Source organism: Amborella trichopoda, chromosome 7 (assembly GCF_054954075.1).
Source record: "Amborella trichopoda isolate Santa Cruz 75 chromosome 7, AtrichopodaSantaCruz75HAP2 v2.0, whole genome shotgun sequence".
In the NCBI taxonomy this organism is placed as follows: Eukaryota; Viridiplantae; Streptophyta; class Magnoliopsida; order Amborellales; family Amborellaceae; genus Amborella; species Amborella trichopoda.
The window spans coordinates 1,551,583-1,573,649 of record NC_142342.1 but is presented as its reverse complement, the minus strand read 5'-3'; the positions used below and the strand labels follow the sequence as shown (position 1 = coordinate 1,573,649).

Below are 22,067 nucleotides of genomic sequence, written 5' to 3'. Positions count from 1 at the left end.
GTTCTTTACTATTATCAACCATTCTAGTACTATTTTAGTTATTCATGCATTTGGTTGTATGTTTCTTTACATTCCTTCAAAAGACATATATGTTAGAATTTTTTTTCCCTCGGTTTTCTTGTACTAAAAAATGCAATTTAATGATGGGTGTGGTTTCCATAATGTTGCAACCTTAAACGATCCAACTAAGGTGCACCTTCAAATTTTATCATAATGTGTAATTTTGATGTAAAATGTTCTTAAGATTATCTCAAAGTCTATTTTTATATCTAATTATAAAATTTTAAATTTCAAAAATGATTAAAATCAAGTAGATCTATAAATATATGAAAATCTTGAAAATGGACGGTGTAGAAAATATGTTGTAAGATGCACTATTTTTTAGACTCATAATATTTTTAGTTTTCATAGTCATACATCTCGATGTTGAGATGATCAATCACAAGGTTTTTCAATATTAAAATAACCTTTTTCGATGGATTTTTGAGGTGCATCCGTAGTTCTACATTTTAAGGTTGCAATCCTATATAAATTTTTTCCTTTAATGATTGCAGTGCCACAAATTATAGTTTTTATGAAATTTTATCTCCAATGAACCAATAATTCGAAGTTCTTGGATTCTTTCGATATATAAACTCAATGTCATGAATATAGTTTTTTTTCTTGATTCTAGTTTGGGCTGCTTCTAAGCTATAATGTTGCATAAACAAATTATTTTTGTCAGTAAGAACTAGTTCATGCTTGTCAGATCTATTTTTCAATAAGAACTATTTTGTCTGAACAACAAAGATAACTTCATGAACTACCTTTTTACATATTCTCAAGATACACAGTTATTAATTTTCATGTTGAATTGTCTGGTTCATTTTTTACCATTAGCATCTTACAACAGTTGAATAGTTGAACCATGTCGCAATCTAAAGAAGACACTACATGGCAACATAGGGTCGGCACGAATCAATGAATTGTCTCACCAATTTAAGAAGTGGAGATAGCGTAACCAAGATGAAGAACAACATCGTCTTTCATTTTGGTTTTAAAACATATTTTACGAATTGTATGCTTTATTATAGTTCATGTATGATTATATTCTTCATCCATAATGATTTTATACTTCTTTTGTGTGTGAGGTAAATTTAATGGTTAACAATAGCTCATACCAGCAAAGAACATCTCAATATTTGCATATTGATACAAAATAATGAAAGTCAATGATGTAGTATCCCAATTTCTTTTTTAAATCCTAAAGCCCAACATTTGTAATAATTTGTAATATTTTTTTTGAATTGTTTAAGGCTGAATCTGACTAATCTGGCCCTTCCACTTATTTAGATCGCCAATCCACCGATTCAGACTGCCGATTCACCGATTTGGGGTGCAAGATATGGGTCCCTGTTTTGATTTTTTATATCACTAAGATACAGTATTTTTAAGGCTCGCAATTCATTTTTTTTTTTGTGCAATTTGTATAGAGCCTAGGCTCTAAACAATCAAATTAGAACCTACATTCAAATAGTATCGAGAAATGTGGTTTCAATACTTGAAATCTTTGTGATAGCCTTAAAATATAATTTTATCTTTATTTATATTTGAAGCTTCAAAAATAGTGTAGATCGACATATCTATGAAAACTTGAAAATGAACGGTCCAAAAATGCATTACAAAATACACTCTTTCCAAAGCTTGAAATTCATTTTTTTCTCATGTTCATACATCTTGATGTCGAGATTATCAATTTGAAGATATTTGGACATCAAAACAACTTCTTGTAGTGAACTTTTTGTAGTAGGTTTTAATTTGATTGCTTAGAGCCTCGGCTCTATATAAACTTTTCCATTTTTTTTAGATCTATAATTGTTGAGGATAGATGGTCAACAGGGTAATTCAATATCAAAATTGCATTTTCGGTCAAGACTTGAAATGAGGCTCTACAACTCTACAGGCATTTTGCCCTCTCGCGCTGAGATCTAAGATTGATCCAACGGCATAGATTAGGGACCAATCAATGGTGTAGATTAGAGGTCCCATGCTATTAACTGGGTCTCACTAAGGTCATTTCCATTTATAGAATGGCTATAATATCCGTGCATACGAGAACAAAGACCACGTGGGCATGTGACATTGAAATACATTAGACTTCAATGAGTTGTTAGGTTGTCGTCTCCATTTTCTGTAATTATATAATTTAAAACCTATTTTCCGAAAAGGCAAAGGCTCTTTATTTGAGAACTTAAACTAGAAGCTAAAAAGGAAAAAAAAAAAGAAAGAAAGAAAAAAGAAAAAGTGAAAAAGAAAAGAGAGTCTAGGACCACATTGATAATAGGAAGTATCAATTAGTTTTTCTTTATCTTTTTTTTCAAAAGTAGTCATGTAGAAATTAATTATGAATTATTATTTAATTGATGGGTTGGCAAAAAATAATTAATTATTGCAATTAGTCAACGTATTTAGAATCTTTAACTTTTTTTGAATTTGTTTAATGCATTTAACATTTTTTAAAATTATTTTCTTCAAAAAGTTTGATCTTTTCTTTTTTCAACTTGTATGCATGGCTGCAAATGCATCAGACTCAATCGGCAAGTGGGGCTTTAAAATCGTTGTATGTATTTATATGATTAAGCTTTAGGTTGGCACGCACATACACGAGAAAGAGAGAGTAGCGAAGAACCAAAAGTTTGAATCAGTGTTCGCAAAATAGAACCGGCCTTGAAAACCGGCCAAGGGTTAGGTCCAAGTAACCAGTAAACTAGTGGTTCAACTACCCTAACCAAAGGTAGGTCTCGATCTAAAAAGTATTAGAAAAAAAAACAAATACAAAAAATTTTTTAATTTTTTTTAAAAAAAGTATGAAAAATACATTTAAAACATAATTAAACAAAGCACATCGAAGTGGAAATGAACAAATGAATTTTAAAAAATTGATTTGTATCTAAAGGTATTTTTAAAAATTTTCAAAAAAAAAAAAAATGTATAAAATAAATATTCATGGCCAAAACACTTTAAAATCTTTGTCAAAATGATAAAAACATCAAAAACCACATTACAAACAAATCCCTTTTTTGGGATTTTGTATTTTTTTTAAAAAAATTAGATACGCAGCCGACCACCCAAAACCGGATCAGTGCCTGTTCTAATTTGACCGAACGAGTTTGCGAACATAGGTTCAAATGGTAGATGAGTTGGGAAGAGAGAATTGGGAAGTGGAGTGACAAGAACTTTGATCGATGGAATCAAGCTTGGGCTTGAGTAGTTAGTATATCTCAAGTTCGACTCCTCCTCTCAAATTACCGCCCTCCCCCCTGCCAAATAGAAAAAAAAAAAAAAAAAATTACGTGGCTTTAAAAATTGTTGATTGTGTTTGGAAATATGGAATTTGGGAAGCAGTCAACCTCAATGGGCAAGAATCACCCGGTTCTGACGTTAACCTGAGCAATTCTGCCGACGGATCATGCAATTTGGATAAGGAACTCGGGGATTCTCATTCTGTGTATTTTATATTTTTTAAAAGATAGTTATTGCCCTTGGAGAATTGCTTCTCAGGATCAGGAATCATCATTGATTCCAAATCGATATGAGGGTCTATCGAGTACCTAATTATGATCCGAAAACAGAGAGATTGAGGAAAATGTTGCATATAGAATTAGAACCACGTGGCAAAATGGAGATGTGCAATCGGTGTTTTATGTGATCACCACATATCAATGAAGTTGAAAGACAAATTCTATAAGACAATTATAAAGCCCACTTGGCTTCATGGGGCGGAATGTTGGGTAGTCAAGAAGCAATATACCCATAGGATGAGTATAGTTGAAATGATGATCCTAAGATGAATGAGCGGCAAGACAAGAAAATATAGAATTCGAAATAAATACATTCGAAAGAATTTAGGTATGATACCAGAGGCAATAAGATAGAAGAAAGTAAACTTAAGTGGGCTGGCTATGTACATCACAGACTCAATGCAACATATATTAGGAGATGCAGTTAGTTCAAATGAAAGACTAAAAAAAGTCTATCATTAGCAATCCTTCGACAGTGGTGACTATTGGTGTTACCAACACTAGTAGTGAGGTTGTTCGAATACCACCACCAGTGAATTCCTTCAAACTTAATTTTGATGGAAGTTCAATTGACAATCTAAGGCCAGCCGGCTATAGTGAACTCATCTGAAATAATTTGAGTCACATTATTTTTTCTTACTCAAGTCCTTGTGGTATCACAACAACAGATAAGACATAAGCACGAGGTTTATTAGAAAGTTTAAAATTGCTATGCACTTTGGAAGGAGACAGAATTATCAAAGGAAACTAAACAAATATCATTGCCTGGATCAAGAGGAAGCCAAAATCCCTTGAAGATTAAAGACTATTTTTCATCAAATTTGAGATATTTTGTTCTCTATGACAATATTTCAACATTGTTATTAGATAGACGAATGAAGATGTTGATATTCTTGTTAAAGGAGTCCGTACTTCCTTCCCTTCTATTGGTTACTTCTTTTTGATAATATTGTGTCATTGCTTGAACATCTTGTATTTTACATATGAACTACTAATAAGTTGTACGTTATTGTTCAAAAAAAAAAAAGTACGCCCAAAAATACATAATTAAAAAAAATAACAACAAATATAAAGACTTATGACCTCACTGAAATTATAGCCTTTGAAAACAAAAAAACGAACCACAATTCATGTAACTATCTCCAAATAGGAACCAAAAAACTATGCAGAGAGGCACCATAAAACTATGAAGATGACGATGATTGGAAACCGTACTTTAGATCATTTAGAGAAGAAAGAGAGAGAGACTACGCTTTATGTGGTCTGGTCTCTGGCCAATCTAGGGCAAAAGTGCACCATACTTCAATTTTTATAGCTCGGCCGGGCCCCAGCCAGCCCAAGCTTAAGCTCCGCCCATGGCTCTAAAATGAACCCTACCTAAAACCAGGCTATCCATATAAGATTTCCTTTTGAGCATACAGCGTACGGTTTCATCGCAAGAAGACACATCATAAATAGGGCACCTTGTTTCTTCGAAAACTCGGGAGACTATTTTTGTTTTAGATGCATTGCATGTAAAAAGCCAATTTTAGGGTAATTTAACTTTTACATTCGACCTGAATTATATGATGTAAAAGATTTATCCTATCTAAAAAGATAAACCTATCCTAAATCAATTTTAGAGAAATTTTGGATTCAAATATTAAGAATGAAAATCACAACCGTGATGAATAACAATTTGAAAAAGAACCAAATTTTAATACTAATAAATAAAAAATTATAATGTACTTCTAAGACCGTCGATTTTAAGTTCAGATGGTACAGTCATTTTTCAACATCCATCTAAAATGTTTAGTGTGTCAAAGACACTATTCTATAAGCGCATCCACTTGCACACAAACTACTTTCTCCTGCTAAAAGAAAAAAGTAAAATTGTTCGATGCGCTAAACAACACAAATGGAGAAATGCATCCCCCAAAGTATAAAACATCCATCTTATAAAGATGTATGCAAATGGATGATCCATTTACGGATGGTTGAAACCAACCATCAAAATATTTTTTCATCTTAAAATTATTATTTTTAATGTTACTTTTTTTTTTTTTTTTTCATATTCATAATCTCCATGTTAAGATTGTCCCTAAAAAATTGGGTCCTAAAATACATCTAAAAAACAAAATTTAAGAAAGGACTCATTCTAAATGGACCCATAGAAACCGTCAAAAACAAAATAAAAGAGTTTGTGCTTCAGGGAATGCAGTTCTACAAAACCATATAAAGAATTTTTTATTTTTTATTTTAAAACTTTTTTCCAAATTACTACATACGATTGATTGTCAAGATTATACATTCCTCAAATTTTGAATTCAAAATCAATGAGAGTGAGGACTCATTCAGATAGGCGAGTCCACCAACTAATAGAAACCTTGACCTTCAAAAAAAAAAAAATTCATATGAACAAAACCCAAGTACACAAGATAAATAAATAAAAATCTATACCAACGAGTAGAAATTAAACAGGTAATTATCTCATTAAAAAGGAATTACCATGATTTTTCAAGACCAACCCAAAATATTCATACACAATCCCTATCTTAACAAAGTAACACCCCCCTTTCCAAGTTATCAGTTTGCTATAGAGAGAGAGCAACCAACCTGTTACATCCTACCATCTTAAGAAGACCAACAGAGAGAGAGAAACACCTATTACATCAAACCAGATTCAGAGAGAGATAGAGAAACACCTATTACATCAAACCGGAATGAGAGAGAGATAGAGAAACACCTATTACATCAAACCAGATTGAGACAGAGAAACACCTATTACATCAAACCAGATTGAGAGAGAGATAGAGAAACACCTATTACATCAAACCAGATTGTGTGTGTGAGAGAGAGAGAGAGAGAAACCTATTGCATCAAACCAGCTTAAAAAGACCAAGCGGGGAGACCAACTACCAGCTTCCGATGAAAGAAAAGAAAAGAAAAGATGGCGAGAGAGACCCGCATCTCTAAGGAGAGAGAGAGAACCACCTATAATATTTGACCAGCTTAAGAAAGAGACCCAAACCATTACATTAAAGGAGCTTAGGAAGATCGGGGGGCTGAGAGAGAGAACACTACTGACATCTTTTTTTTGAAGAAAGAGTACCGTATTCTCTTAACCCACCCAAAGAAAATCCCCAAATAAAATCCATAAAGAAAAACAAATTACCCACACCAATGGGTAACAAAAAGTGAAGTGCACATATTCCATCCTCCCTGGCTCGAGTACTGAAACTCATTCATAAAACCAGTTGGAATCAAAACTGGCGCCTGGGTTTTGCTTCAGCTGGGGTAACTCTTATTGGTCTACCATCCAAGTCCTGCATCATACCATAAAATATAAGCATTTGCGACTTATATCTCTCTCACACGCACACATTCATATGAGAACTCTCTCTGCCTCACGTGCACATATCCACACGCGAATACAGACAGACACAGATGCATAGTACACACAACACCACTGAATTGCCCTCAAAATTTTGGGATTTTCCCGACACTGAATCTCTCTCTCTCTCTCTCTCTCTCTCTCTCACACACACACACACATACGGATGCCCCATAACAAACCTTAGTGTGAAGTGTGAATTTGGGATTCTCTCTCTCATACATCGTAACACACAAAACAACTTGAAGAGAGAGAGAGAAGGGGCAAATTGGGCTTCAAGAGACTTACGGCCCCATTAAGTGTTGAAATCGCGCTAGTCACCTCCTCCGCTGTACTGTAGGTTACAAATCCAAAGCCTCTTGATCGGCCACTTTCTCTATCGTATACCACCTTGGCCTCCATAACCTTGCCTTGCTCACTGAAAAGGTTCTCCAAAGCCAAATCATCCACACCCCATGAAAGGTTCCCAACATAGACTCGGTTCGGAGAGTCAAAACTTCGGGGCCTAGGAGAGTCAAAACCTCGGGACCCTCTAGGTGACATCTCGTCTCTCGCTGGAGGAGGTCCCGAATTCACCCTTAATTGTCTTCCTTCAAAGTCCTGTTGCATCACAAATACTCCTATTGGCCAATGGATAGAGTTGAGATAGAAACAATATATGAACTGCATTTCTTTTACAAAACAATTTCAGTTATATCCAACACTAGTTCATCAGCCTTTTCCCAATTAATTGGGGTCTATCCAACAGTAGGTAAACAACAAAAAATTCTAGTACGAGAGAACCTAAGAAATATTATTGTACAGCTTACTGAAATTAAACTAAACAATAACTCTTACTTGTTTGATTTCAGGTTTGACGACAGAGATGAGAAATAAGTCTCTTGACTCAATTGTTTAACTAAATAATAATTTCAACAGATAACTCTGCCACTGCCGATCACAAACCCAGATAAGAAAGGAGTAAGGTTGTATTAGGTTGGCAGCCAGCTCAAAAGTTTTTCCGCATCTCTGTCATGAATTCTGAGCCAATGTTAAATGCTCATACTAGGGCATTCCCTATAATGAGAAGAGATGGTGCCTTATGGTCTGACTGAAATTACAGCCCTTGATAGAGCAAAATGGTGTAAAAGGATTCATGTAACGAACCCTAAATACTTGGGATAACCTCGGATGATGTTGAACTTCTAATAAGCACCCAAAACTCCTGGTGTAAAATCTCTCTTCCTCTCTCTCTCTCTACTTCTGATAAGCACCCAAAACTTCTGGTGTAAAATCTCTGTCACAACTTCTGATAAGCACCCAAAACTCCTGGTGTAAAATCTCTCTCTCCCTCTCTCTCTCTCACAGAGAAAGGCAAGAAGAAACTCACATGGCCATTAAATTGCTGAACAGCCGCTTCCACTTCCTCAACAGTAGACATCGTTACAAACCCAAAGCCTCGGCTTCTCCCGGTTTGCTTGTCGTATATAACCTGCCATGCTAACCATTTTAGACTTAAGGATACAAAATATAGAAAAGTCTCAAATTATCGAAAATGCCTGTTATCCAGGACTTATGGACCAAAACTATTATAAAACCACCAAACATGTAACAGTTGTCGATCTAATTTAACTCATCTAAAGTAAATGCTTACATTTCTATTTTATAGAATGGTCTCAATTTTGAAACCAGCCTTTGTAGAAAGACGAAAAGAAAATTAAGATTTTGAACAGAAAGAATGTTTGTTCCCATCTATGCCACAAGATAGCAAATATATAGCTACAAATCATAAATAAAAATTGAGATTGTGAACTAGTATAAAAAACAGGGGGAAAAACAATTCATCAAGAATTATAAGAGTTAAAGGGGAGCTTTACTCAAAAGAACTCTTTTAGCATAAAGTAGACAATGAAAGTAAAACTAAGGCGATTTGTATCAAATGAATTAAACAAAATGTAAACTAACAGAAAAGATTACTAAATAACAAAACTTGAACCTGAGAAATAGTGAAACTGAAATTAGATATGATAGGCGTAAATGAAATCATTCAAAAACATTGAGCTAAAAATACTCGATAAAGAAAGTGTATTGGGAATCAGCCCATTTTTTAATTAGGGATAATACAGTCGCCAATAAGAAACAAGTGTTTTAGAAATCAAAATTGCGTGAATAACAGTCTGCTATCAGGGAAAAAGAAGCATTCGGTTTCTTGGGTACCAAACATGCGAGAACAGGATTATCTCATAGTAAGCATTAATGGATCAAGAACAAGAAGTAATTGCAATTATCCAATTGGCCAATTATCATGTCTCAATTAAGCACGACCTCAGCCGAATCCAAATAGTTGGCAAAAGCCTCTGATGATCATGAATTAATCACGCACAATTTCTCTAATTAATCCTAGGCAAACAAATAATTCCCTTATTCACAGCTCAAATTTAAAATACATAAAACCATGAACCATATAGCTCACAACATATTATGGTAAAAAACCCGCAAAAAACACTTATCATACAATATTACTTTCTCTATTTAATCTAATATTGTCTAGATCGCTCCTTTAATGTGCGCCTAACCATTTTTATATACAGGTTTCATAAAGCACTAATCTTGCATGCGTTAAATAATAAAATTCTTATTCAGAAGGCTGGAACTAACAAAATAACTTTTTAACAAATTTAATCGGCAATGGCAGACTTCTCAATTGGAGAAATTTTATGACTAAATGAAAATACATAGTTTGGAAAAGGAATTCAATTCCCACAGGAGAGAAGGGCTACTATGGGTGCTCGACTAAGCATCCTTTTTTCGAACATTGGGTCATCAAAATCTCCAAAGCAATGTAACAAGCACCTGAGCTGTGCATCAAAATCTCCAAAGCAATGTAACAAACACCTCAGCTGTGTATCTCTCTCTCTCTCTCTCTCTCTCTCTCTCTCTCTCTCTCTCTCTCTCTCTCTCTCTCTCTCTCTCTCTCTCTCTCTCTCTCTCTCTCTCACAACAATATGCAAGGAAAAAACCATAAAATCCAGTACCCAAATTAAGGCAGTGAGATAGGATAATCCATCCATGTGGAGCATATAGCAGACAGAGAGATAATGAACAAATTAAACACCCAAAAAATTTAATTGAATGATAAAAAATACGAAACCCTTTCAAATAAACAGTATCAACGCAAAGAAATGTTATACTAAAAAATAACCAGTACATCTATAGTCAAATGAAAGCTTAAACCTAAAACAAACAAAAAAAACGAAATAAAACCCCCCAAAAAAAAAAAAAAAAACAAGTTCATATTCAGCATAACAAGCACAAAAGCAAAGCAAAAATTTAACAAAAAATCTAGAAGAGGTTAAAGCTCTAATTCAGATATTAAGAGACATCCATCCAAATCCACAAAGGAATAGGAGAGACAAACTATAAAGAGAGAAATTACCTCAACCATTTCGACATTTCCAGCTTGCTCGAAGAGCTCTGCAAGCCTCGCACTATCAACACTGAAAGGGAGGTTCCCAACAAAGAGTTTCAAATCAGCAGAGAAGTTTGCCTCTTCAGAGGGTGCTTCATCTTCTTCTTGTTGAAACTCAGAGAAGACCGCAACGCTTCTAATAAACAACGGAGCCCTTTTAGAGAGAGAAAGGGATGCCCTTCCTTTTGAGTTCAGAGAGAGGGTCGGAGTGAAGAGAGAGAGAGTTAGCTTTCTGATTCCTGTTGAAATTAGGGTTTTGGGTGAGGTTTTAGAGAGAGAAAGAGAGGGGAGAATGAGTGAGGCGGCCATTGCTGATAAGGTTTCTTTTCTTGTGAGAGAAATGCATGCTATTTATAGAGAGAGAGAGAAAGAGATAAGGAAATGAGAGGGGTAGTTTGGTGAATTACTCATAAAGCATGGATATTTGTGACGTTTAATGGTTAGATATTTTGAGAGTACAAGAGATTTTAGATAGGAAGATTTCCACCGCTCATCATAGGTCTCTTGGTTTTTGGATAAAATCGACCGTTCATCCATACATCACAGAGAATGAGACTTCAGAGCGCCAAAATCCTAGAGAGAGAGAGAGTAGAAATAATGAGAGAGAGATGCAAGGAGAAATAGAGAAGCCAAGTGGGGAGGAGAGAGAGTGAGAGATGCCAACAAAAGTAGAGAGAGAATGACCCTTATTGAGAGGAAGAGAGAAGCTATTACTTACAGGGTGCGGTTTAGTTTAGTAAAGAACCCAGGTTCAAAACAGTTATCATTTGGGCATCAAAACAACTTTTTCTATTAAATTTTTTGAGGTGAGCTTTAATTTGATTGTTTAAAACCTCGACTCCGTATAAACTTTTTTCTATAAATTTATACTATTCCTAACAACCTCTTCTATTAAATTTTTTGAGGTGAGCTTTAATTTGATTGTTTAAAACCTCGACTCCGTATAAACTTTTTCCTATAAATTTACACTATTCCTAACAACCTCTTCTATTAAATTTTTTGAGGTGAGCTTTAATTTGATTGTTTAAAACCTCGACTCCGTATAAACTTTTTCCTATAAATTTACACTATTCCTAACAACCTCTTCTGTTAAATTTTTTGAGATGAGCTCTAACTGATTGTTTAAAACCTCGCCTATGATTAAACTTTTTCCTATAAGCTTATACTATTCCTATGAGTAAGTTTGGGCGTGGTTTGTACAAAGCTATGCTCAAAGGGGCTAAACAATTAAAATAAAATGTACCTTCAAATAGTATCAAAGATATTTGAGTACTGAAAATTTATGCGATAGCTTGTAAATTTATTTTTATATTTAATTATAAAATTTAAAATTTTAAAAATTGAATAAATCGAATGTATCTATAAATACTTGGAAATTTTAAAACTTAATGGTCTAAAAAATACAAACTTAAGAGTATTATTTCCAAGACTTAAAATGCAATTTTTCTTATGTTCATGCATCTTGAAGTCAAGATATTGATTTAAGTTTTTTTTTTTTTTTAACATTGAAGCAACCTCTTTCAGTGAATTTTTTTTAGGTGCGTCTTACTTTGATTGTTAAGGGGCTCACCCTTAGCGAGAGAGTTTGCACCGATTTCTTCGTTGTCCAAATTTTAGATTTGTTGGGGTGATGGAGGCTAAATATAAGTGCAACATTCAGGCCAGTGTGGAAAACTGTGACTCGGCCCAGGCCGAGCCAAGTAACTCAAACTCGACCTCCCACCAAGTAAAAAGCATTAATATATATATATATATATATATATATATATAGATATATATATATATATATATTTCAAATAAAATTAAACAAAGCCCATCTATTTTGAAAAAATCAATGCGAAAGAAACATTTTAAAAAAAAGTAAAAATAAATATTGTAAGCTAAAACACTTTTCAATCTTTACCAAAATGATAAAAAAAAAAACATAAAATATATATATTATATATAAATTTCTTATTTTTTATTATGTTTTATTTTTTTATATTTTTTTAATCTTCTTTAAGATCTTAGAGTCAGACCACCCAACTTGAAGATATTTTGACTCGCCAAGATGATGAATCTAGATTAGTCAAGCGAATTTGAATCGGCTCGCCCAAGTTTTCCCTACAGTGACTGAGAAAGAGAGTGAGAGACAGAGAACTCCGAAGAGGCCCTTAGAACAAGACACAATGTCGTTCTCTCTGTGCCTTAAACCAAGACTCTCATCTCTCACACAAGTTCAAAAGAAGCTCTTAACAAGTTAGAGCAAAATCACATCTATTATGCTATTACTAAGCATATTCTACTCACATTACAGATCTCTCTCTCTCTCTCTCTCTCTCTCTCTCTCTCTCTCTCCTGTTCACTCATATAACATCACTCTCTCTCTCTCTCCTGTTCACTCATATAACATCACACACTCTCTCTCCACAACTTGCTTTCCAACTTGTGAATTGGCCAAAATTGATTTTCAGCATTTTGGGAGGCATATACATGGCTTCTGATCCTTTCCCATTTCGGACCATAGAAATATGCACTTAACAAAGTTAAAGATAAAAGGGGCACTACTACTAACACCACCTAAAAAGCTCCAATTGTATGTAAAAAGCACGAAATGATGACAAACAAAATTGAAGGCTATGCCTAATATTGACATTTCATTTAGAGAGAGAGAGAGAGAGACAGAGAGCATTATCCAATCATTGTAAGGTTGAAGCTGCTTCTTTGAGGCACAAACGCATAATATCTCCAAGCTTTGAGCATGCCCCAAGACAAAGGTCCATTGCCTATGCACAGAGGCCAGAGAATGTTAACTATCCATTTCATGAAAGAGAGAGAGAGTGTGTGTGCACGCGCCATGTTTAGGGGTGCCAAATGGGCCACGATGGCCGTGAGCCTCTGGGTCAGCCCAAGTTTGGACCACGTTCGGAATAGTGGACCCAGGCTAGGGCCCGGGCCTGGGTCGAGCTTCAAGGACCGAATAATTAACCCACCAAGCACCGGCCACCCTTTGAGTGGCCCAAGCCTAAACCCAAATTCTATATCATACAACACAGCAGTGCTCAATTGCATGAACCAGCTGCGGAAACCAACCATGTGTGGGTCTAAGCAACTGGCCTAAGTCGGGCAGGTAATGGCTAGGCAAAAAATATGTTAAAAATTTTAAAAAAAAAAAAAACCAAAAATATGAGAAATATATGTTTAAAGTAAGATTAAACAAAACACATATAAAGAAAGTAGTAAAAAATAGATTTTGAAAATCAATTGTGACAAGGAGTACTTTCGAAAAATATGGAAAAATATAAAAATTTGTATTCATGATCAAAATACTTTTCGATCTTTGCCAAAAAGAGAAAATTGCTAAAACCCCCAAAAATATACTTTTTAGATACTACCCCCACCGTAAACTTTCCTCACTTATTTTTCTAAAAACTTTCCTCACTTATTTTTCTAAAAAACCATCTGTTATAACTAATACCCCCAACTAATTTCTTTTTTCATAAAAATACCCTCCCTTCACATGACAAATCATTTTCGGATCCCAATAAAAACCATCTTTTATAACTAATACCCCCAACTCATTTGTTTTTTTTACGAAAATACCCTCCATTCACATGACAAATCATTTTCGGATCCCAATAAAAACCATCTTTTATAACTAATACCCCCAACTCATTTTTTTTTTCATAAAAATACCCTCCCTTCACATGACAAATCATTTTCGGATCCCAATAAAAACCATCTTTTATAACTAATACCCCCAACTCATTTCTTTTTTAATGAAAATACCCTCCCTTCACATGACAAATCATTTTCGGATCTCAATAAAAGGAAACGCCGGACCGCATTGGTACAATGACCGGTTTTCGGATCCCAATAAAAGGAAACGCCGGACCGCATTTGTACAATCAGTCCGACATACTTCAAAACGCCGAACTGGGATATCAAAGCACCGGACTGCCCCTTCAAAATGCGGCCGGACCGCTACCATGAAACGCCGTACCGCCCATTCCAGCAAAAAAAATAGCCCGACAGCTTATTCAAAAGGCCAAACCGCCCTCTCTAACGAAAAATAATTTGTTATGTGAGTAAAAGGTATTTTCGTCAAAAATAAGTGAACTTTTTGTGTAAAGGGTGTTAGCTAGAAAACATCAAAAAAAAAAAAACAAATTATAAATAGATTTCTTATTTTACTTGAATTTTTATAATTATTTTAAGATCCCCGAGTTGGACACCAACTTTGGGATACTCAAGCTTGCCAGGGTGGCGAGCCCATGTTACTCCGGTGACATGCACACTGAAAATAGGCCCAACCTGTTGGTAGCCCTAGCTATGTTTCCTATTGTTTTAAGGTGCACCTTCAATTATCCGATAGTAGTTTCAATAAAAGTAAGGTACACCTTTAAATAGTGCCGAAAGATGTTGTTTTAGTGCCGGAAATCCTTACGATAACTTGAAAATCTATTTTCACCCTAATTATGAATTTTAAAGCCCTAAAAAATTTGTACGATCAAACAGCTCCATAAAAACTCAAAAATCTTGAAATACATCTTGAGGCCAAGATGATTAAATGCAGGGGTTTTTGGGCATCGAGAAAACCTTTTCAGATGAGTTTCTGAGATCGCCTTACTTCTAAAGTAAAGGTTGACACCTTATATAAACGTTTTCCTTACGTAATATTTAGATAGAATTTTGGTAAGCTACGCTAAACTATAGATATTAAACTTAGAAAAGAAAGACATGCCCAAACCATAGATGAAACAGAAACCAAATATATAAAGAACAGGCATAGTTTTATCCCAAAAAATTGAAAATACTCACTTAAAACTTTCTTTCAATACAATTGAAAACCCCTTTCTAATCAATATTATCAAAGAAAACTGACAATCAGGAACTTTCTCCATACCTCATGCACTTTAGGTGTGGACCATTCACCAGTTACTGTTAGTTGAGTGACCTCATTACGCAAAGGCATGCACACAATCATAAGGCTTCCATCTTGGCAGCTTTCCTCCTCAAAAACAGGATCGATCACTAGGTCATCTTTGAAACAAGACTGATAAACCAATATTTATAAATGAGTATTACAACAAATGGTGTAAGTTTTGCTTAAAGGGTGAGCTTTCTTTCATTTGTATGTGAAATAGACGGCTATGAGTAAGCCGACACAATGCCATATATTAATTATGGCCTGATAAACGCAATTTAAACCAGCCTGTTACATTGTTCCCAAATCACTACAATTGAATGGTTTCAGGTCCCTAGACACATATAGATTGTATGTGGGCAGAGACAAAGGTTTCCCTTGATAAAATTGAATAAATCTTCGTTTTTCTGCTTGTCTCTTTTATTTTGTGTTTTCACGGAAAAAATCAAGTTGCAACATATCACATATTCAGGATTCAGGAAGCTCACAAAGAAGACATATCTGAGGAGAATTTTCAAGCTTTTGTTTCTCACTGGGAAGATATGAAGTTTAGACTCACATAAATAGGAAACTCAAAGGAAATAGAACATTTATTGAAAACGAAGAGAAACTCTCCCTCATCACAGAGTTCAATTCAACAAATGTTTATTCCTATAATATGTTTATTTCTGTAATTTCTACAATTTTCATACTTTTTTTGCAAGCTTATCTTTATGTTTGCATTAAAATTTATCTTTTAGATAAATTAAAAGAATTAATGGGGAAAGTTCTCTCTCTCTCTCTCTTTCTCAATATATATATATATGATCAGTGGGGAAAGAATCCCCCACTTTTAATAAAAATGGAATTCAAGACGTCATATTGTAGAACCTACCACCCGATCACCTATGCCATAAGTCTATTTTCTAGGGAAAGTTCTATACTTATTAATGAAAAAACTATCTTCTCTCAAGGACTCAACCATATACTCACAAGATTTATAGAAAATAACCTATAAGGGATACCTAGCAATTTCCAACCCGAAAAACAAGACAAAAAAAAAAAAAGAAATTCCAGTAAAGGCCAAAGAAGATACCACTGAAACTGAAGTCACAAGGTCGAACATTGCAATTCCAGCATCAGCTAAAGCAAGGCTTGCACATGATATAATAACAGGAAGCTCACCTATAAAGCCAAAACATTCAGGAAAACACAACCTAATTAAGGCCATGACAACATAAATAAAAGAACAAAAGTTTAAACTATATGAAGCATACATATTAAAATAATTAATGCAAACCAAGATTGCTATGCCCCCATGGAACAAGACATCATAAGATGCATTAGAATTCATAGCAAATATCATAAAAAGAAATATATTAAATTATTGAATATTGCCACAAAAATTAAAGTAACAAACCATTCACTTGCTAATATTCCCAAAAACTTACCCATTAAAATTAAAATAATGAGAACAAAGCCCAAAACATGAAATCTCATGTGTAAAACTTCGTCTTCAAGTCAATATGTGAAGGAGATAGATTTTGGATGACTCAAATAGATGCTTACTATTCAGATTTCGTTCCTTTTTTTTCCCCTTTCTGGGCCAAGCGTTAGTATTAAGTGTTCAAAATTTGAGTGTTTTATTGTCATTATATAGCATTTTCTACAATATAACCCATTAGTAGGGTATAGCGAATGCCAGAAAGAAGGAAACTGATGAAAATAATATGCATTCTCCCAAATTTATGCATTCCATAGCCATCAAATGGGTCTTAAGTATATGACGAGGAACAACAGATATATGCCCCATCTATTTAATATGGGGATTGGTAGCAATATGCTTTTTTAATGAAATTACAGGAAAACAAATTTACTTAATTGCAGGTACAGCATAATGTCAAAATAAATGAAGGTTCCATTCAGGTGGCACACATCCTTGGGTAAAAGTATGGTTTCATGAAGTAGCAAGAAAAAGCCGTACAATATGACAATGGATTATTATCTGCCTTCTACTTGAAAGTAACAAAGAAGTTTTTTAAGACAATGATCATGACCAAATGCCTCTTGTTTTGTATTATTTTCCCTTTAATTTTCGATATAGTACATGAATTATGGATGATATAAACTGTGTCCCTTAGTTGGGAGAATATAAGTAATCACTTAAATTCAGCTTGAAAGATTAGCATACAATCATATGGACGGTATATACTTCTAGTTAGGATGGAGCCAATGCTGAAAAGTCCAAAGCCTAGCAGAGCTCAACACAACTATATATAATTTGCTTGCAATCCATCATATTCATCTCATCATAAATAATATAGGAAAGATATGAACATCACAACTATTACAATAAATATATCAAGCTTTCCAAGAGAAACTAGTGTCACAAGGTCAAAAATGAACTTTAAAACTGTTTAGGAACCCTAAAGGAAGGATTCTAGAATCAACCCAGTTGATGTCCAGGTAACCATGGTAAAAACTACCATGCAAGGACCTAGTCAGAGAATATACATAGCCAAAACCTAAAACGAAAGTATGGCAACAAGCCTAACGCTTAATAATACGCGGTTTGACACCAACTTACAACTAGCATTGTAGAATAATTTTATATAACTAACTCTGACATATAGAAACACAAAGTCACAAACATACTGCCTCCAGATTCCAGAACCAAAGCAAATACATCAACGGTTGTCTTTGGGAAAGTCTCCAGCATTATGGCACCTTCCAAAGCTTTATGTAGCATTGAGGAGAACTCTTTGTGTTCTGATCCCTGCAAGACACACATACAAAATGAAAAGTTAAGTGAAAAAAATTCACCCAAAAACCAAGAATTTGAGGTTTCAAAAGAAGGTACCTTGAGCATATAAGAATATACCCTACAATAAGAACGAAATAAATACAACCATGAGAGTTAAAAAAAATGTCGCTCAACAAATACCTGCCCGCGAATGGGTGTGGAAAAAGTTGTGAAGCTCACACTACAATTTAACCGACCAGTATCACTATACATCATTGCTTTCTTACTTTCTCTGGGACCAAAACTGCACATGCAAACAATAAATCATATCACATTTTTTTTTTATATTTTGACTCTAGCACCCAACATAATACAGTGCCATTGATGTCAGCGTAACACAGGAATAGCAAGGAAGAAAGTAATGAAGTCATAGAAATATCAAGAGAAGCGAGAAATTCATAAGAAAGTAGAGACAGTGGAGCGTCGCTATCAAAATGGACATCATATTTGTCATTCCACATTTGTCAAGTACCCATTTTCATGGAAGATGCACCCATTTCATGTATCAATGCATCATAGAAAAGGGCAGAGAGTTTCCGCAGTATAGAAATCCATCAAAAAGAACAGAAATTCATGAGCTTTTACTCTCTCTAACAAAAAAAGGAAGAATATTCTTTGTTACAGAAAGTGACAAACAAAGTGCATAAATCCAAAGTTTACATGAGAAAGCAACAGCCAGGGTTAAATGCCATTGCCAGCTTCCAAGGAACTTAGAGATTTCAAGAAATTGAAAATCCAAAAAACATTTGCAAATAGTTTTATAGGAGGAATTTATGCTTAGACACTACGCGAGAGGAACATCTACAATTGTCAAAAAAAAAAAAAAATCTACAAGCCACAACCATAGTTATCAAGACCAGACCAAATTGCCGGGTTCGACCAGTTGAACTGCCAACATTGATTTGCCGGGTTCAGGTCCGAAGCAAAAACCTGATTTGCTTGAAAACCAGTCAAAACCAATGTTTGAACAATTTTGGCCAGTCGAACAAGCAATTTTTTATCGGTCAGACTCAAACCAGTTAAACAAAGTCGGGAAAAAAAAACTATACTATAGTTTATATCTTTAAATTATTATTCTTCTTTTTCTTTATTTTTTGAGAATCTAGTCCAACCAGTTCGACTGACAGTCAAACCGGTTCAACTAGACCAAACCCTTCACTAATTTGGTGGCTGGTCCAATTCTGATAACACACACTACAACTTATAAAGGATGAAACGACATATACGGTTAAGTGTTTCATTATTTTGGTTATAGGACAGTTAACAAACGTAGCCGACTTCAAATAGTTGGGATAAAACTCGAAAGATGATGAGGACAGCTAGCAAACTAATATCTTGTGATTCAACACAAAATGGAGCACATGGCCAAATCGATCAACCACAAATTTCTCACTTATGAAAAAAAAAGAAACTTCAAAAAAAAGATCTTATTAAATCATTAAATGATATATATATATATATATATATATATATATATATAGAGAGAGAGAGAGAGAGAGAGAGAGAGAGAGAGAGACGATATACTCACACAGACACAATTACTTTGGTGTTCCCAAATTCTGCATATGCAGATCCCGAAGCAGCATTCACAGCCCCAGTTCTCAAAACTGTAGTTCAACAAAAAGAAATAAAAATAATAAACAATAAATAAATTGATTATTTCTTCATAAAATAACCATAAACCTACATCACCGATCAAATAAGTTTTCGAAAAGAAGAATCCAGTGGTCCAATATAAATAAAATTGATCCAAAATAAAAAGGAAAACTAATTACCAAAATAATTGCTAGTATTTGAAGGCATACATCAAATCCAACTTAGAAACCAATACTTTTGTCTTGAAACCAATACTTTTGTCTAGAAACTTAAAAAATGTATAATAATAAAAATAAAAAAATAAAAAAGACAAAGGAATAGAAAAACCCAATTGAGAAAACTTAGTGAATCAAAACGCACCTTCCAATCAAATAACCTCTTCAGAATAAACCAGGACAGATCAAAATGTACGGAAAATTTATTAAAAATGAATATTGGGAGATACCATGAGTTATATAAGATCAAGAACCAATTTTCACGAAAATAATCACTGAGATTAATAGTTTAAATCACGGAAAACACAGTGATTTGGGTGTGAACACTAGAAATCGAAATAGAGAGGCAGGAACTCCCACTGTTATTATTGCACCATGAAAGCACATATTTGCAGGGTTCTAGAGAGAGAATAATCAGACGATACAGGCACAAATATTGCCGGATTCTAGAGAGAGAATGAACAGATTATGGAGCACATATATTGCAGGATTTCTCGAGAGAGAATGAACAAATTATATCTAAAGATAGATGAATTTAAAGGAAAAACTCACAGGCTAGCCTGCACTCATGGAAATGGCGGCCATCTGAGCGAACCCCATTTGTAAAATTAGGGTTTTTCCGAGAAAACAACGGAGAATATGTGGAAATAGTTCCTGATTTGCTCGCCATTTTTTCCCTTGTTTTTGCTTTCTCGCGCCAAAGTTTTCCTCACTATAGCCTGAAACCCCTTTCCTCTGTTATCTCTAAACATGGGATTGTCACGAAATATGCCCCGATTAAATTTATAATGATGGAAAGCTCCTTAAGAAGTTTTCGTAAGACTTCTCTTCAGCTAGAATGCATACTATGATCCATATGCCAGAAAGAAATCCATTGTCAAGAGTGTTATCACCATCCGATCAATGGATGGACGGTGATGAAATGTGGGAATGTGTGGCCCACTATCTCCTTTCCAATGTCCGCCACAATGAACGGTGATGATCATTGTGTCGCAAATTGTATTGTCATGGACTTCCTTATAAACCAAGCTAATAAACTTAGGATTGTTCACAATGAGATCATTAATTTTGCGGAGAAAATAACAGCACCCAAAGTTGTGAGATGTGAAATGGTGTCATTGCTCTACTTTGTATCTCAAAAATTCTTATTTAGATTTTTTAATACAATCAAATTACATATCTGAAAGCTCAATTTTACATTTAATGGCTTGAGATGATTATGACTTTATTACAAAAAAGACATACTTTCCAATAATAATAGTGAGGCCCCGATCATGATCATGAGAACTTGATTTCGTTTAAAGCTGTTGGCCCGAACATCTACAATGTAGATTAGTTATGGCGCACCTTTAATCAATAATCGGGAATGTAGATGTTTGGGTCCACACTAATCCTTAGATGAATTATTTAACACATAATTTCAAAGTTAAAAGGGTGTCATCTCCCCACATCTCTAGGTACATTTCATGAGTTTTTAAGGAATTTCTCCTTGCTCTAGCACTGCTACTTCCAAGATGTGAAACTTCATATCATCTATTTGAAACATGGCTTGGCTTGGCTTGATTGATTAAATTATGGAAAAAGTTTATATAGAGCCGAAGCTCTAAACAATCAAATTAAAGCCTACCTCAAATTTTTCACTAAAACTAGAATATTTTCAAATATCCTCAAATTGATCATCTCGACATCAAGATGCATGGACATGAGAAAAAAATGGATTTCAAGTTTTGAAAATAGCGTATTTTGCAATGCATTATTGGACCGTTCATTTTCAAGATTTGCAAGTTTTCATAGATCTGTCAATCTACATTATTTTTGAAGTTTTAAACTTTATAAATAAAGATGAAAATACATTTTAAAACTATCACAAAGATTTTTAATGTTGAAACCACATGTCTCGACACTATTTGAAAGTAAGCTCTAATTTGATTGTTTAGAGCTTAGGCTCTATACAAACTGTAGGAGCAATTTATGTTACAATTTTTGTCGAGTCCAAAACCTGCGGTTCAATTATTTATTGGAAAAATATCCTATTATCTTCTATTTTAAATTTTTATATCTCATGAGACCCAAGAATTGAAAATATTACTTTAAGCAAAAAAATATCATTTTTATATCTTTCAACCCTCCAAATCTTTTTGATCATCTATTATTGACCTCAACAACTTATGAAAGGACTATATATAT

General features: G+C 34.2%; 2 protein-coding genes across 3 annotated transcripts; both read right to left on the bottom strand.

The window, feature by feature from the left end:
• Positions 1-6,008: 6,008 nt before the first annotated feature.
• On the bottom strand, positions 6,009-10,703 carry LOC18995815 (RNA-binding (RRM/RBD/RNP motifs) family protein). Of its 2 annotated transcripts, XR_016059350.1 has the most exons (5): positions 10,349-10,703; positions 8,303-8,404; positions 7,222-7,533; positions 6,321-6,865; positions 6,009-6,285 (listed from the first exon to the last, which is right to left on the bottom strand). XR_016059350.1 is itself a non-coding variant. In XM_006846746.4 (4 exons), exons 1-4 carry the CDS (start codon positions 10,688-10,690, stop codon positions 6,803-6,805), a joined length of 819 nt encoding a protein of 272 aa, XP_006846809.1. In that variant the 5' UTR covers positions 10,691-10,703; the 3' UTR covers positions 6,009-6,802. The 2 variants fall into 2 exon arrangements, 1 of the variants encoding a protein (XP_006846809.1); XM_006846746.4 differs by having other exon boundaries at positions 6,009-6,865.
• Positions 10,704-12,798: 2,095 nt separating this feature from the next.
• RRP41L (3'-5'-exoribonuclease family protein) lies at positions 12,799-20,596 on the bottom strand. Its single transcript, XM_006846745.4, has 7 exons — positions 20,433-20,596; positions 19,598-19,676; positions 18,211-18,313; positions 17,922-18,042; positions 16,363-16,451; positions 15,267-15,416; positions 12,799-13,146 (listed from the first exon to the last, which is right to left on the bottom strand). The coding sequence occupies exons 1-7, from the start codon at positions 20,548-20,550 to the stop codon at positions 13,060-13,062; spliced, it is 747 nt and encodes a 248-aa protein (XP_006846808.1). The 5' UTR covers positions 20,551-20,596; the 3' UTR covers positions 12,799-13,059.
• Between the last annotated feature and the right edge of the window lie 1,471 nt (positions 20,597-22,067).

Excerpts from the sequence above, each read along its gene's own strand:
- LOC18995815 (XM_006846746.4), bottom strand. The coding sequence starts at position 10,690 with ATGGCCGCCTCACTCATTCTCCCCTCTCTTTCTCTCTCTAAAACCTCA. Across the intron at positions 8,405-10,348 it reads GAAATGTCGAAATGGTTGAG|GTTATATACGACAAGCAAAC; the intron begins GTAATTTCTCTC and ends TTAGCATGGCAG. Across the intron at positions 6,866-7,221 it reads TTTCAACACTTAATGGGGCC|GACTTGGATGGTAGACCAAT; the intron begins GTAAGTCTCTTG and ends GGTATGATGCAG.
- RRP41L (XM_006846745.4), bottom strand. The coding sequence starts at position 20,550 with ATGGCGAGCAAATCAGGAACTATTTCCACATATTCTCCGTTGTTTTCT. Across the intron at positions 18,314-19,597 it reads ACCAAAGTAATTGTGTCTGT|TTTTGGTCCCAGAGAAAGTA; the intron begins GTGAGTATATCG and ends TTGCATGTGCAG. Across the intron at positions 13,147-15,266 it reads CCACACCTAAAGTGCATGAG|GCAATGGACCTTTGTCTTGG; the intron begins GTATGGAGAAAG and ends CTCTGTGCATAG.